Below are 13,868 nucleotides of genomic sequence, written 5' to 3'. Positions count from 1 at the left end.
CCTCTCCCTCTCTGTCTCTGTCTCTCTGTCTCTCTGTCCCTCTCTGTCTCTCTCCTTTTCTCCCCCCTCCTTCCTCTCTCCCCCCGCACCCGCTCTCACTGCTGCCTCCCTCAGATGAAGCTGTGTCCCAGAACTGTGGTGTGTTGGTCCACTGCCTGGCGGGCATCAGCCGCTCGGTCACTGTCACCGTGGCTTATCTGATGCAGAAGCTTCACCTCTCGCTCAACGACGCCTACGACCTGGTGAAGCGGCAGAAGTCCAACATCTCCCCCAACTTCAACTTCATGGGGCAGCTGCTGGACTTTGAGCACAGCTTGAAGCTCAAGGGCGAGGGGCCCAGGGACCAGAGGGATGGCCAGGGAGTGGAAGGGAACCAGCCCCCGACACCACCCTGTTTCTTCACCACCCCCACTGGAGAAGGCGTCTTTGAACTGGACTCCACCTAAGGAATGGGGCTGGGCAGAGGGTTGGGGTGGAGGTTAAGGACGGTGGCCCTGGCCTGGTCACTTCCCAGGTTGAGGCCTGCTGTCCTTAGGGAATTGCTTGCCCCCAAACCCAGGGGGCTCCCCGAAGCTGGGGAGAGCCCAATACCTCATCCGAAGAGACAAGAGCTAAGAACCCAGAGCCTTTTGCCATTTCGTGCCCCCTCCAAGATGGCGGAAGGGGAAAGACCTTTTATACCCACTTGAGAAACCAAACTTCAGCAAGAATCTGAATCTGAACGTGCCTATTGACCAGGTATTGACGGTCATGTTGATACTGCTGCCTCGCTGCCCCGACTCATGGAGCTCATGGCCAAGGCTCAGAGCCCATCGGGGAAGCCTTTGGGACTCATTCTAAAGCCTCCATTGGAAGGTGGCACCGTTCCGGATGCCCTGCCTCCTCTGTGGTTGGAGGGGCCGAGTTGAGGACAACTCAACATCCGAAGGCAGCACGCACTTTCGAAGTGCCTACTCGGTGCTGGCTCTGGCGAGGCTGGGGCTGGGGTCGCCTTAGAAGTGGAGCTTTTCAAACCGGGCCGGTTCTCTAAGCCCCGGATGTGGGGCTCCTTAAGGACTCAGGCAAGGAACCTGTGACTGGAGAACCGGTGCGGTGCACGCCTCCTTCCTCCCCACCCCATTCCTCTTCAGGAAAGCCCTCGAGCCTCCTCAAGAAAGAGAGCAGAAGCAGTCTGTGGACAAACTGAGCCCCACTGAAGAGGTTAAACCTCCCACTTCAGGTGGGTCATGCCACGCAATACCAGGTCTAGAACCTAGACCTTCAAGACCCAGGTCAGGGAAATCCACCTCTATACCTTGTCCCGAACTTTCTGTTCGAGAGCCATACTTTACCCCTAAAGAGGCCGGCTCTTGGGGTATCTGGGACTCAGATCTGAAACCTGCCAGTCTAGAACTGAGATGTTCCAGGCCCCACATCACCATGCCATACCTCAGCCATCGACTTGGTGGTGGCTTTGTGTGCTTGTGTGTGTGCGAGCATGTGTGTGTGTGTGTGAGCGTGTGTGTGTGTGTGTGTGTGTGTGTGTGTGTGTGTGTGTTCTGAGAAGCAGGAGGGAAGTGTGGGTATGGTTCTGTGCCAGGAGAACTTCCTGTGGGGAATTCTGGGCACCCAAAATGGAATAGCCTATCAGAGAAGGAATGTCCGTGTATTTCATTTTTCAGGGCGGGGGGAGGCTGGAAGGACTTTGGGGGAGGGAAGCAGAGAGGGAGGGAGGGAGGGAGGGAGGGAAAGCTGGAGCTGGGAGGCTGATTCCAGACCCAACATCTGGCTCTCTGACTATTTATTTACTAGAGGTTTTCTGAGAGATTTTTTTCTCTTCCCTCAGATATGTCTTAGAGAGGGCACTTGGATAGGGAGGGAGCTCTTTGCAATTGGCGAGCCCGGACGATATTTCTAAGCGATAGGGCAGGAGTTTTTCTGAGGAGAGAGCGATTGGTGAAACTCAATGGTGATGAGGAGGACGAAGGTCCCAGATGGTGGCGTTGTTTTCTTTGGATTTTTTGGTTGGTTTTTGGTTTTTTGGAGGGGGGAGTCTTGGTTTGGTTTTTGGATGGGAGGACGGTAGTCCGTTAAGGCACACACAAACACGCACACACATACATACACAGAGGCTCACCCAGACACACCCAGGCATGCACTCTGTGAGAAGACACAGACATCCGCAGGCTCATACACACAGCGTTGGGCCAGGGCAGAACCAGCAGGCATGGACGGTGCGGCCGTGAGCTTTGGCTGGGCCTTTTCCCCCCTCCTGTAGAGGGAAGAAGGGGCCCAGTGCTCAGTGTCTTTAATAGATTGGCAGATGAAATTTGAAATAAACATTTTCTGGAGAAAACAACAGCAACAACAAGGAAGGCACCATTTTTACCATCCTCAGGGAGGAAGGTTTGTGGTGAAGGGCGAGGCTGCTGGGGAGGTAGGCCTGTGTTGGAATCAGCATCTTTATTGTGCATCGTCCCCACCTGGTTTTAATAGGAGAGTCGTTCTAATGATCAATATTATTGTCTGTTTCTATCAGTGTCGTCAGAAGCCTCCTCATGAATATAAGCTAAGCTTCTCCAAATTCTAGATTCCCAGCTGCTGACTGTGTTTGTTTAGCACCAAGGCTTTTTTCAACTTGGAAGGAACCTAGTGGTGTGCCCTAAGGCTCTCGAGTCCTTGCTATATTAAAAAGAACTGAAATTTATACAGCACCTTCAAGCTTACAAATTGCTTTATTTACATCCTCTCGTTTAAGTCTAGCAACATCTCCTTCCAGGCTTTATTATCCCCGTTTTACAGATGGGGAAACTGAGGCTCAGAAGGGTCACACGACTTGTCCGTTCTCCTCCAGTGGAGCACCCGGGATAAAATGGAGCCTGTTTTCCTGATTCCAAGTCTAGCACCCTATCCGCTAGACTATCTTTCCCACCCCTGGCCTCTTTTCGACCTTTTTTTATCCCTGGCTTACGTAGGTGTGGATGGCATGTTTATCACATTTGTAGATTATATGAAAATGGGAAGGGTCGCTCGCATGTCAGATGGCAGAGAAAGGATCCAAAAGGATCTTACCAGGCTAGCATGAGAGGCAGGATTTAATAAGATGAAATTTAACAGGGATACGGGCCAGGTTTACTATGGTTCAACAAGTCAGTCACATGAATATAGGATGGGGAAGAGATGGTCCGATAAGAGTTCTTGTTTAAAAAAAAAAAAGTACAGTGCCTAGAACACTGGGCTTGGAATCGGGAACATCTGAGCTCCAATCCAGCTTCAGACATTGACTAGCTTTGTGTCTCTGGGCCTCAGTTACTTCATTCATACAATGAGGATAATAATAGAAGCTACCAAGGCTTTGGTTGGTGTTGTGAAAATAAAGTAAGAGAATATTTAAAGAAAAGAAAAAAGAAAATGACCAGAGGATTTTCTTAGCAAACTGCATGCTCCACGGGAGTCAACAGTGTGATTATCCAGGCCAAAGACAATGCAATCAAGGGAAGTGGCTGTTCCATAGTGTACCAATCTGGGGAGAATGTGTCTGACATATTGTGGTCAGTTCTGGCCTTTGCATTTTAGGAAGGATACCAAAGGGCAGCTAGGTGGCTCAGTGAATCGAGAGCCAGGCCTAGAGGTGGGAGGTCCTGAGTTCAAATGTGGCCTCAGACACTCCCTTGCTGTGTGACCCTGAGTGAGTCACTTGCCCCCCATGGCCTACTGCTTACCACTCTTCTATCTTGGAACCAATACTTAGTATCGATTCTAAGATGGAAGTAAAAAAAAGATACTGACAAAATCTGGGGTACAGCCAGAAGTTAGTGACTAGGATGGTCCGTAGAATATGAGAAACGCTCCAAGGAAATGGTAGGCATGTCTAGCCTAGAGAAGAACAGATGAGATGGAGGGCAAGGGAACACGCCTGAAGGTCTCAAGTATTTGGAGCACTGTTGTGCAGGAGAGGGGATTCCATTTAGTATTGGAAATCAAGAGCTAGACTTTAGGATTCACCTGATTCAAATCCTACCTTTTCTAGATGGGGAAACTGAGGCTTAGGAAGTTAAGTGAGTGTCCCACAGGTTACGCAGGTAGTAAGCTGCAAAGCCAGGATTCAAAAGCAGGAGACTGAGGTCCATCAGGTCAAAATCCAACCCTCTTTCTGCTTAGCTCTGGAAAGCACAAGTGGAAGTAATGGAGGAAAGTTGCAAAGAGGCCAGCTGAGGTTAGATGTCAAGAGGAACTTCCTAACAAGGAGAACTGTTCCAAAATGGGATAGTCTGCATTGGGAGGGCCTCTCTTTGGAAGCTCTCAAGTAGTGGCTGAAAGACAATTTGGGAATGATAAAGAGGATTCCTGTTCAAGTAGCAGGTAGGTTAGATGACCTCTCAGGCCTACCCTAATTTGTAGATTCTATGATTCAATGGAAGTCTTCCAGTCTGGCCCTAGTTGTAGCCCAATAGGTAGGATGGCTGTTGTCTGAGGACCGGCCTAGCTAAGTTTAAAAACTCAGCACCCAACTGGCCATGAGGAATTGACTTTTTCAGTCACATCAACTTTCTTAGCCTCTGAAAGTCTCCAGTGCGAGAGAACCTATCGCCTTCCACGGCAGCCTACTCGACCTTAGACAGGTCTAATTGTCAGGCAGTTTTTACTGACTTCAGCTAAAATTGGCCTTTCTGAAACTCCCATATTTTATCCTGACTTCTTCCCTCCAGGGCTAAGTGGAATGAGCTTGATCTAACGTGACGGCTCCTCAAATCATTCGAGATCTTTTGTCACTCTTGCCTTCTCCAGGCTCAAAGTTTCCATTTTCTTCCACCAACCACCACATTGGATGATTGGGAGGCTCTTTTCCCATCCCGGTTGCCCTCCTCTTCACTCTCTCCAGCCCACTGATGTCCTTTTCAAAATGTGCCCCCTACAAAGATAGAAAGGTCCCATATACATGAAAATAGTTATAATCGTGCTTTTTCTTCACGACAAAGACCCACAAAGTAGGTGCTTGTCGGTTGGAGAATAGCTAAACAAGTTGTAATACATGAATGTCATGAAATATTACTATATCACAAGAAATAATGAATCTAAAGAATTCAGAGAAATATGAGAAGACAGACGAACCGATGCAGACCAAAGTAAGAGAACAGGGAAAACAATTTACACCGTTACTGCAGCAATATAAATGGGAATATAAAAACAACGAGTGAACTCGAACACTGCGTGGTATGATAGGTAATCTTGGTCCTAAAGAAGAAAGGAGAAAATGTACCCCCATCACTTCTTTTCAGACATGGGGGACTATATGTGTGGGACACGGCATGCACTGTTGTATTCCATTGACGGTTGGTTAGTTTTGCTGGGCTGCCTTTTCGTTTTCTTTTTTATTCTTTCTTACAAAGCATGGATCCTGGGGGGAGGAGAAGAGAGGATATATATGGAAATGAGGGTGATGTAAAAAACAAAATATCCACAAAAATTGTTTTTAAAGGAGAGCCCAAAAGTGACCACAAAACTCTAGATGTGGTCTAGCCAGGACGAAATACAATGGGGCTCTCGCCTCCCTCGTCCTAGGTATTATGTCTCTCCCAATGTAGCCAAAGATTTCCTTAAGTTGTCTTGGCTTCCATATCATATCTATACTGAGCTTACAACCCACTAGAAACACCAGAACTTTTTCAGAAGATTCGCTGTCTAGCCACATTTTCCCCACCTTCTACTTATGAGATTGCTTTCTTGAGCCTTACCTAAGTGTGGATCTCTGGCAAATTTAATTGAACTACTTTGGGACCAACATTCTAGCCATCGAGATTTGCTGTCTTTCCCACCATCTTGGTCCTCTAAAAATCTGAGCAACACGCCATCTCAGATTGTTTTCCAAGTCGCTGATAAATATATTCAATAGCACAAGATTTGGGTTTCTGGGGGCCTCTGCTAAACCCCTCCTTCCAAGTTGACATTTAATGACTGCCCTTTGGGTCAACTAGTTCTGTCACAAAGGAATATGGTTGAATCCCATTTCTCTTTGTCTTGTCTAGAAATTTAGCACATGAGACTTTGCCAAATTATTTTGCTAAAATCTAGGTGAAACAATATGATAAATGGCTAGCCACTGTAACTTTTAAATGAGAGAGAAAAATCAGATTATCCAAATTTTTTTAAAAAATTAGGAGCAAATCACAACAAATTGCTACAAAACTATAAAATGTGCCAATCGATGTAACAGAAAATAGACAACAAACTAATTTCAGAAAGAGGATTTGAAAAGGCCATAAATAAAAAGAAAAGCACCAGGGAGAGAACAGCGAAAATGGCAGAGTAGGAGGAAGCATTACAAACGAACTCCTTCTGACTCTGACTCCAACAAAGACTTAGAAAGAGATCAAGGATAAATCACAGTAAATCATTTTTCCAGTTCTGGTCAGCATAGGGAGGCAAGCAGCAACCTATGGATGTGGAGGACAAGGCCTAGGCAGGAAAGTTCCCTGTATAGAACCTTCCTGGGACCCGGGGCTGTGTTCTAGGGAAAGAGGTTGTTTAGGATACAGCAGGGACAGACTTGACACTCATTGTGCAGAAAATAAGAACAAGGCCCAAATGGCAGGTTTGGTGATGGTGTCCCAGAGCTAGGTGGTAGGTTCAGTGCATACTGAGGAGGGAATCTGATTCCAGGTATAGACATTATCATGGCCTAAGACTGTGTACTGGGCAAGTAGCAGAAAGGAGAATGAAAAGCTTAGTACAGGAGGTATGGGACCTTACCTATGCGATGGACCTCTGGAAAATTAAAAAGGACCAGATGGAAGTCAACGATTCCATGAGACAACAAGAATTCTTGAAAACAAAGTCAAAAGTCTGGGGAAATAGAAGAAAATATATACAGTATCTCATATCACAAACAGCTGCCCTGGAAAACAGATCAGAGACAGATTATTTAAGAATCATTGTACTGCCTGAAAACCATGACCAAAATAAGAGCCTGGACATCATAGTTTAGAAAATCATGAAAGAGAGTTTCTCAGGTCCACTGAACAAGAAAGAATGTGAAAAAAGAAGGAATCCGCCAATCATTTCCTGAAAAAAGAAATCCCAACAAGAAAATGCCTAGGAACGCCATAGCCAAAATCTAGAGTTTTCCACTCAGAGTGAATATATTACAAGCAGCCAGAAAGGAAGAGTTTCAAGTACTGAGGAGCCACAGTCAAGATCCACACACAAGATTTAACAGCTACTGCTCTAAAGAAGAAGGGAACTTGGAATGTGATATTCCAAAAAAAAAGACAAACTTGCAATCAAGAATAATTTACCCATAAAAATTGAATATAATCTTACAAGAGAGGTAGTGTATATTTAATGAAATAGACTTCTAAGTATTCTTGATGAAAAGACAAGAGTAGACTAGAAACCTTGAAATACATATATGAGTAGAGAAAGAGATAAAAAGGTAAATGTGTGAGCAAGAGAAAGGGACTAGACAAAGACAAAATGTTTATGTATCAGGGAATATAATACAAGTGCCTCCCCAGAACCATAATGTCATCAGGAGTCATAGAAGGAGTTAAATAAGACTGGAGTCCTAGGAGTGGGTTTTTTTAAGGTCTTAGATGAAAGGAATGGAAAGAAAACGGAAGACATAAAGGTATAAAAAGAGAGCAATTTATCTCACACAATCCAGTTACACTTGTAGAAGAATATAAAATCTAAGATTCCTCTTTGAGGGACTCGGGTGGGAGACACATGGACCTTGCTTTCATCAGATCTGGTTAAAAGAGCATAGAATACACAAAGAGGTGTATTAGATGGAGAAATACATTTAACTCAATAGGGAAACAGGAAGGAACTGGGAAAAGGGAGAGGGGGAAATAAGGAGGGAATATTCGTCATAAGCAAAACACTTTAACTATTGGAATGTGGATCATGAAGATAGGCTTAAAAGGAAAGAAAGAAAGCATAAGAACTAGTGATTGGGGTCTGTGTGAGAGTTAAAAAAGGATAAGAGACAGAAGAACAAAAGTAGATCGTATTAAGTCTAGGGCACTCTTCTCTCACCACTCTCATATTCTTTGTAAAGAAGTAGCAGGAAGAAAAAACGAGGGAACGTATAAGAGAATAGAATAAAGGGAAATGCACAATCGGTGGTTATAACTGAGAATGCGAATCAGATAACCATACATAAAATAGAAGAAGAGAGTAAAATTGATTAGAAAGCAGAGTCCCATGATCTGTTGTTTACAAGAAACACATCTGAAACATAAAGATTCACAGAGTTAAAATAAAATAAGGGACTAGAACAAAAGAGATTATGCTTCAACTGGCCTCAAAAAGCCAAGCTTAGCCATCTGATCTCAGACCAGGCAACAGCAAAACCAGACTTAATCGAAAGAAACAAACAAGGAATCTACACCATACTGAGTCAGCTGGTGGCACAGTGGATAAAGTGCTGGGCCTGGAGTCAGGAAGACTTGAATTCAAATCCAGCCTCAGACACTTATTAGCTGTGTGACACTGGGCAAATCATTTAGCCTCTGTTTGTCTCAGTTTTCTCAACTGTAAAATGGGGATTTTAATAGCACCTACCTTGCAGGGTTGTTGTGAGAATGAAAACAAGATAATGCTTGTAAAAGCACATAGTAAGGGGCTACATAAATGCTATTCCCTTTCCTGCTTTACTGAAAGCTACCATGGACAGTGAATTAACATCAGTACTTAACATCTATGCACAACATGGCATAGCTTAAAGAAAACGTTAAACCAGTTACTGGGAGAAATAGACAGTAAAATTATAATATAAAAAAACTATAATAGCAGTGGATCTCAATAGTTCTCCCTCTCAGACAAAAGAAAGTAAAAAAAAGTTAAGGATGTGAATAGAAATCTACAAAAGTTAGATATGATAAACTTCTGATGATTATAGAGTAGAGAATAAGAAAAGGGCATACATACTCTTCACTGTATATGGTGCCTTTACAAAAATTGGCAATCCTTGCAAACAAATACAGAAAAGCAGAAATATTAAATTCAACTTTCACTGCTCACAATACAATAAAAATTGTATTCACTAAAAGGTCACTGAAGAAAAGATTCAAAATTAATTGGAGACTAACTTAATCCTAAAAAAAAATTTGGCTCAGAAAACAAATCAGAACAGATAATTTCATTAAAGATGCCAATGAAACTACATGCCAAAGCCAAAACAATCCTTGGGGGAAAGTTACATCTCTAAACACTTTCATCAACAACTGAAAGAAAGAATAATTCAACAAATTGGGCAAATGTGTTAAAAAATAAGAAAATGTAAGAAAAAAAATTAAAATCCCAATTAAATATCCAAATAGGTATTCTGAAAATCAAAACCAGAGATTAAGAAATTTTTAAGAAAAAATACCTGCTGAATTAATAAAGCTAAGAGTTGTTTTAAAGAAACTAATAAAATAGACTGTTGGGAAATTTCCTTTTAAAAAAGAAAGAGGAAAACCAAGTTACCAACATAAAAATGATGAGAATTCACAAGTGAAGCAGAAATAAAGGGAATTATTAGAAAGTATTCTGTCCTATTATGTAACCTAAATAAAATTGATGAATATTCACCAAAGTATAAAATGCTCAGAGTAGCAGAACAAGAAATACAGAATTTAAATAACCTAATCTCAGGGGGAGCAGGGGGGAGGGGGACTGACCAATCCATAAATGAACTCCCAAAGGAAAAAAAGCCCAGATAGATAGACAAGCAAATTCAACCAGACATTCAAAGACCAATCATTTCTAATCGTCTGTAGAAAAAGTAAGAGAAGTGATGATATCAAATTCTTTCTATGATAAAAATATGGTCTGGCTACCTAAAACAGGAAAAGTTAAAACTGAGAAAGAAAACTACAATCCAATATCCTCAATCATATTAATAACAAGAAAAACAACAATTATATGATTCTATCAGAAGATATAATATATTTAATATATAATATATAAAAGGCCTTTGACCAGAAACCAGGTCTATTCTGATTTAAAAAACAAACTAGAAAACATAGGAATAATTTGACCTGTTCTTAATATGATGGGTTACAGCTATCTAAAATCTAGAATCATAAGAGCAGTTAGATGACGCAGTAGTTTGGGAGCTAGGCCTAGAGATCAGAGGTCCTGAGTTCAAATTTGACCTCAGACACTTTCTACCTATGTGACCCTGGGCAAGTCACTTCGCCTCCATTGCCTAGCCCTTACCGCTCTTCTGCCTTGGAACCAAGACGCAGTATTGATTCTGGGATGGAAGGTAAGGTTTTTTAAATAAATAATTAATGATAAACTAAAATAAAGTCCAGAACCAGAATTATATGTAATGAGAATAAGCTAAAGACCTTTCTGATAATATCAGGGGTAAACTAAGGATGTCCATTGTTACCACTTGATAGAGTACTAGAAATAGTACTAGAGTACTAGAAATACTAGGTATAGCAATGACAAGACAAACAAAAACTGAAGGAAAAAGCAATTTCACTTTGTGTGGAGGATAGAGTGGTGTACTTAGAAAACCCCAGAGAATCAACTAAAAATTAATTGAAACAATAATTTTAGCATATAATAATTTTAGATATAAAATGCACATGAAATAATTCCATGTCAATCATTAGCATTTCTGTATATTATCATCCAAACCAAGCTGGAAAACACAGAAAGAGAAATCCCAATGAAAATAACTTCCCAAATGTATAAAATAACTTGAGCGTATACCCCCCACAATACATGGAAACTATATAAATACGACTACAAAATACTCTTTACGCAAATACAGACCTAAGTACCTGGAGAAAAATTGCTCATGAGTGTAGTAGGCCAAGCCAATATAATGAAAAGGGACAATTTTGTCCCTAAATGAATTTACTCGTTTGGTGCCATACCAATCAAACTACCAAAAGATTGTTCTAGAGAGCTAGGACAAAAAATCATGACCAATTTCACCTGGAGGAATATAGGTCAGGAATTTGGAGGGAATTATTGAAAAGGAAATCGGGAAGGAAAGGGGATGTCAAACAATACCAGATCTCAAACTAGTGATCTTTAAAATTATTTGGTATTGGGTAAGAAATGAGGAGATCCATCAATAGAACAGGTTAGGTACATAACATACAGGAGCAAACAGAGACTGAGAAAGCAAAAGTCCCCGGCTATAGGGGTAATTGACAAAAACTGCTGGGAAGACTGGAAAACAGTCTGGCAGAAACTAAATCTAGACTGACATGTCACACCACATACCAAGATATCTCCGAATGGATACATGATTTAGACATAAATGCTGTGGCATACCAAGGGTTGGGCCGTGGGAGCAGTCTGACCCAGGTGCAGGCAATAATGAGGTGCATTGTCTGTAGAGAATTTAAAAACAATAACAAAACTGACTAAAAATCAGTCTGCTTTTTTTCTCCCCGTGCACTGGCAATTCTTAATGATGTCAGTGGTAAAATACTCCTCCCTTCCAAAATCTTTGTTGGTTTAAGTTGTCTAAGTTCTCAATTACTGCTACTTGACCGCCATCGGGCCTCCCGACACTTGCGGACTCAGCTATATGTGTTTGTTTAGTTAGAATCTTGTGAGCTCACTTCAGGCGCAGTTCATGTCTCTGGCCTCCGTGATACTACATATTCCAGTGTTTAAACAGTAGATTCAAAACATATGATGATAGCACAGTGATTGTAGAGACAAACAGAACTTGAGTTGTTTCAATCCTGTCATTCGATGTGAAAATTTGGTGTTTTGATTTGTGTTTAAAACTTAAAACAAGTGAAATAGTGTGAACTGCGAAGTGTAATATTTTCGTTCGTCTGTGAAATCTTTTCCTCAATTTGAATCATATCTTTAGATTTAAACGTATTCTTCCCTTTTAATTGTCCATTGTCTGTTTTTAAACGAATGAAGGAATCAAGAAAAGAAAGTGTTGTTTCGGTGGTACGATTTAGAAGATGCCTAAATTGTGCCTTTTGCAGACATTTCCATTTTGTTCAAATTTGCCTGCGAAATGAGATTTTTATGAATCTCTGCCAAACTTGCCCTCCCATTTCAGATTTTCCCTATTTGTGTCGCTGTTCCTTCATGTGAAAGAAATTTTTCAAAATTAAAATCAATAAAAAGTGTTCTTCAATCAACTACATGTACAGATAGACTGACAAGCTAGTCTATTCTGTCTATTGAATGTGAACATGAGAAGATCAATTTTCACAAATTCAATGGCAAATTTGTAGATGTTAAGGCTCAAAAACAAAAATTGTAATGTTATTGTTCAAGTACTGTGACAGACTAATATATAGGTATAAGTTTTTCCCTTTTTTCAAAAAATACATTAGTGCAATTAAAAAGTATTAATCTGTTAATTTTTCCTTTTTATACTGTAATATTTATTTTAGTTTTATTTTTATTTTTTTACTGGCATAATTATACTATATATGAAGTTCAATAAAAGAACATTTTCACTGTGTTTCATTTCTGACCATTTTTATTCATCATTTGATTTCATGATTATTTACTGAAAATAATTTTGTCGTAAAGAAGAGGGAGGGGTCTTTAAAAAAAATTATCCTCAGGGAAGCTAGGTGCCTTGGAGATGGGAGGTCCTGGGTTCAAATTTGGCCTCCGATGCTTCCTAGCTGGGGGACCCTGGGCGAGTCATTTAACCCTTATTGTCCAGCCTTACCTCTCTTCCTCCTTGGAACCACACGATTTTGATTCTAAGATGAAAGGTAAGGGTTTAAAAAAATGGTCCTCTCAGGATGTCCAATATGCTACATGTGATGCTGCATAAAGGTGTGACATCAATAACAAATTGGAAGAATAAAGAACAAAATGGCCTGTCAGATAGATTGGGGTATATGGTTCATGATCAAATGAGTTATAGGATCACAGAAGATCAAATGGACTATTGTGGTCCTAGAAAACAAGAAAGATTTTTGCACAAGCAAAGCAAATGCAGGCAAAATTAGAAGGAAAGAAAGTAATTGGGAGGAAAATCTCTATAGCAAATTTCTGTCACAAAAAAATCTCATTTCCAAGATATATAAGAAGCTGATTCTTTTCTCAATTCTCATCCTTCTTGTCTTCTCAGCAGCCTTTGACACTGTGGATCATTCTCTCTTCCCTGACACTCTCTTCTTTCTAAGTTTTTGTGACACTGTTCTCTCCTGGTCCTCTTCCTACCTCTCTGGCTGCTCCTTCTCAGTATCTTTTACTAAATCTTCATCCAAGTCATTCCCAATAACTGAAGGTATCTCCCCCAAGGCCCTATCCTGGGCCCTCTTCTTTGCCTACACTATTTCACTTAGTGATCTCATCAGATCTTCTGAATTCAATTTATCCTCTCTGTGCTGATGACTCACATATCTACTTGTCCAGGCCCAACTCTTCCTCTCTTCCAGTCTTGTACCTCCAACTGTCTATTGGACATCTTATTCTGGACGTCACATAGATGACTTTTTTAACCCTCAGTTTCCGTCTTAGTATGAATTCTAAGATAGAAGAGCAGCAAGGACTAGGTGACCAGGGTCACACTGCTAGGAAGGATCAAATGGCGAGATTTGAACCCAGGATCTCCCAACTTCAGGCCTGGAGCTCTAGCCACTATGCTATCTAGTTGCCCCTGTCACATAGATAGCTTAAACTCAACATGTCTAAAACTGAATTCATTATTTTTCCCCCTAACTTTCTAATTTCCCTATGATGTTGAGAGTATCACCACCCTTCCTATCACCACCCAAGCTTATAGCCTCACTGTCTTCCTCCATTCCTCATTCTCTCTCATTGCCCTATTACAAATCTGTTGCCAAGGTCTGTCATTTCTGCCTCTGCAGCTTCTTTCAAATATGCCCCCTTCTTTCCTCTGACATTGTGATCGTCCTGGGGCAGGGCTTCTCGCCTCATGC

General features: G+C 41.4%; 1 protein-coding gene across 1 annotated transcript in view; it reads left to right on the top strand.

The window, feature by feature from the left end:
* Nucleotides 1–446, top strand: part of DUSP9 (dual specificity phosphatase 9) — a 12,597-nt gene extending 12,151 nt beyond the window's left edge. The window contains exon 2 of the mRNA XM_044682907.1: nt 115–446. Coding sequence (XP_044538842.1) covers nt 115–446 — 332 coding nt within the window. The remainder of the gene's footprint in view (nt 1–114) is intronic.
* The last annotated feature ends 13,422 nt before the right edge of the window (nt 447–13,868 follow it).

Source organism: Gracilinanus agilis, chromosome X, assembly GCF_016433145.1.
Source record: "Gracilinanus agilis isolate LMUSP501 chromosome X, AgileGrace, whole genome shotgun sequence".
Lineage (NCBI taxonomy): Eukaryota > Metazoa > Chordata > Mammalia > Didelphimorphia > Didelphidae > Gracilinanus > Gracilinanus agilis.
The sequence above is the reverse complement of the archived record's forward strand: the minus strand, read 5'-3'. Positions and strand labels throughout refer to the sequence as shown.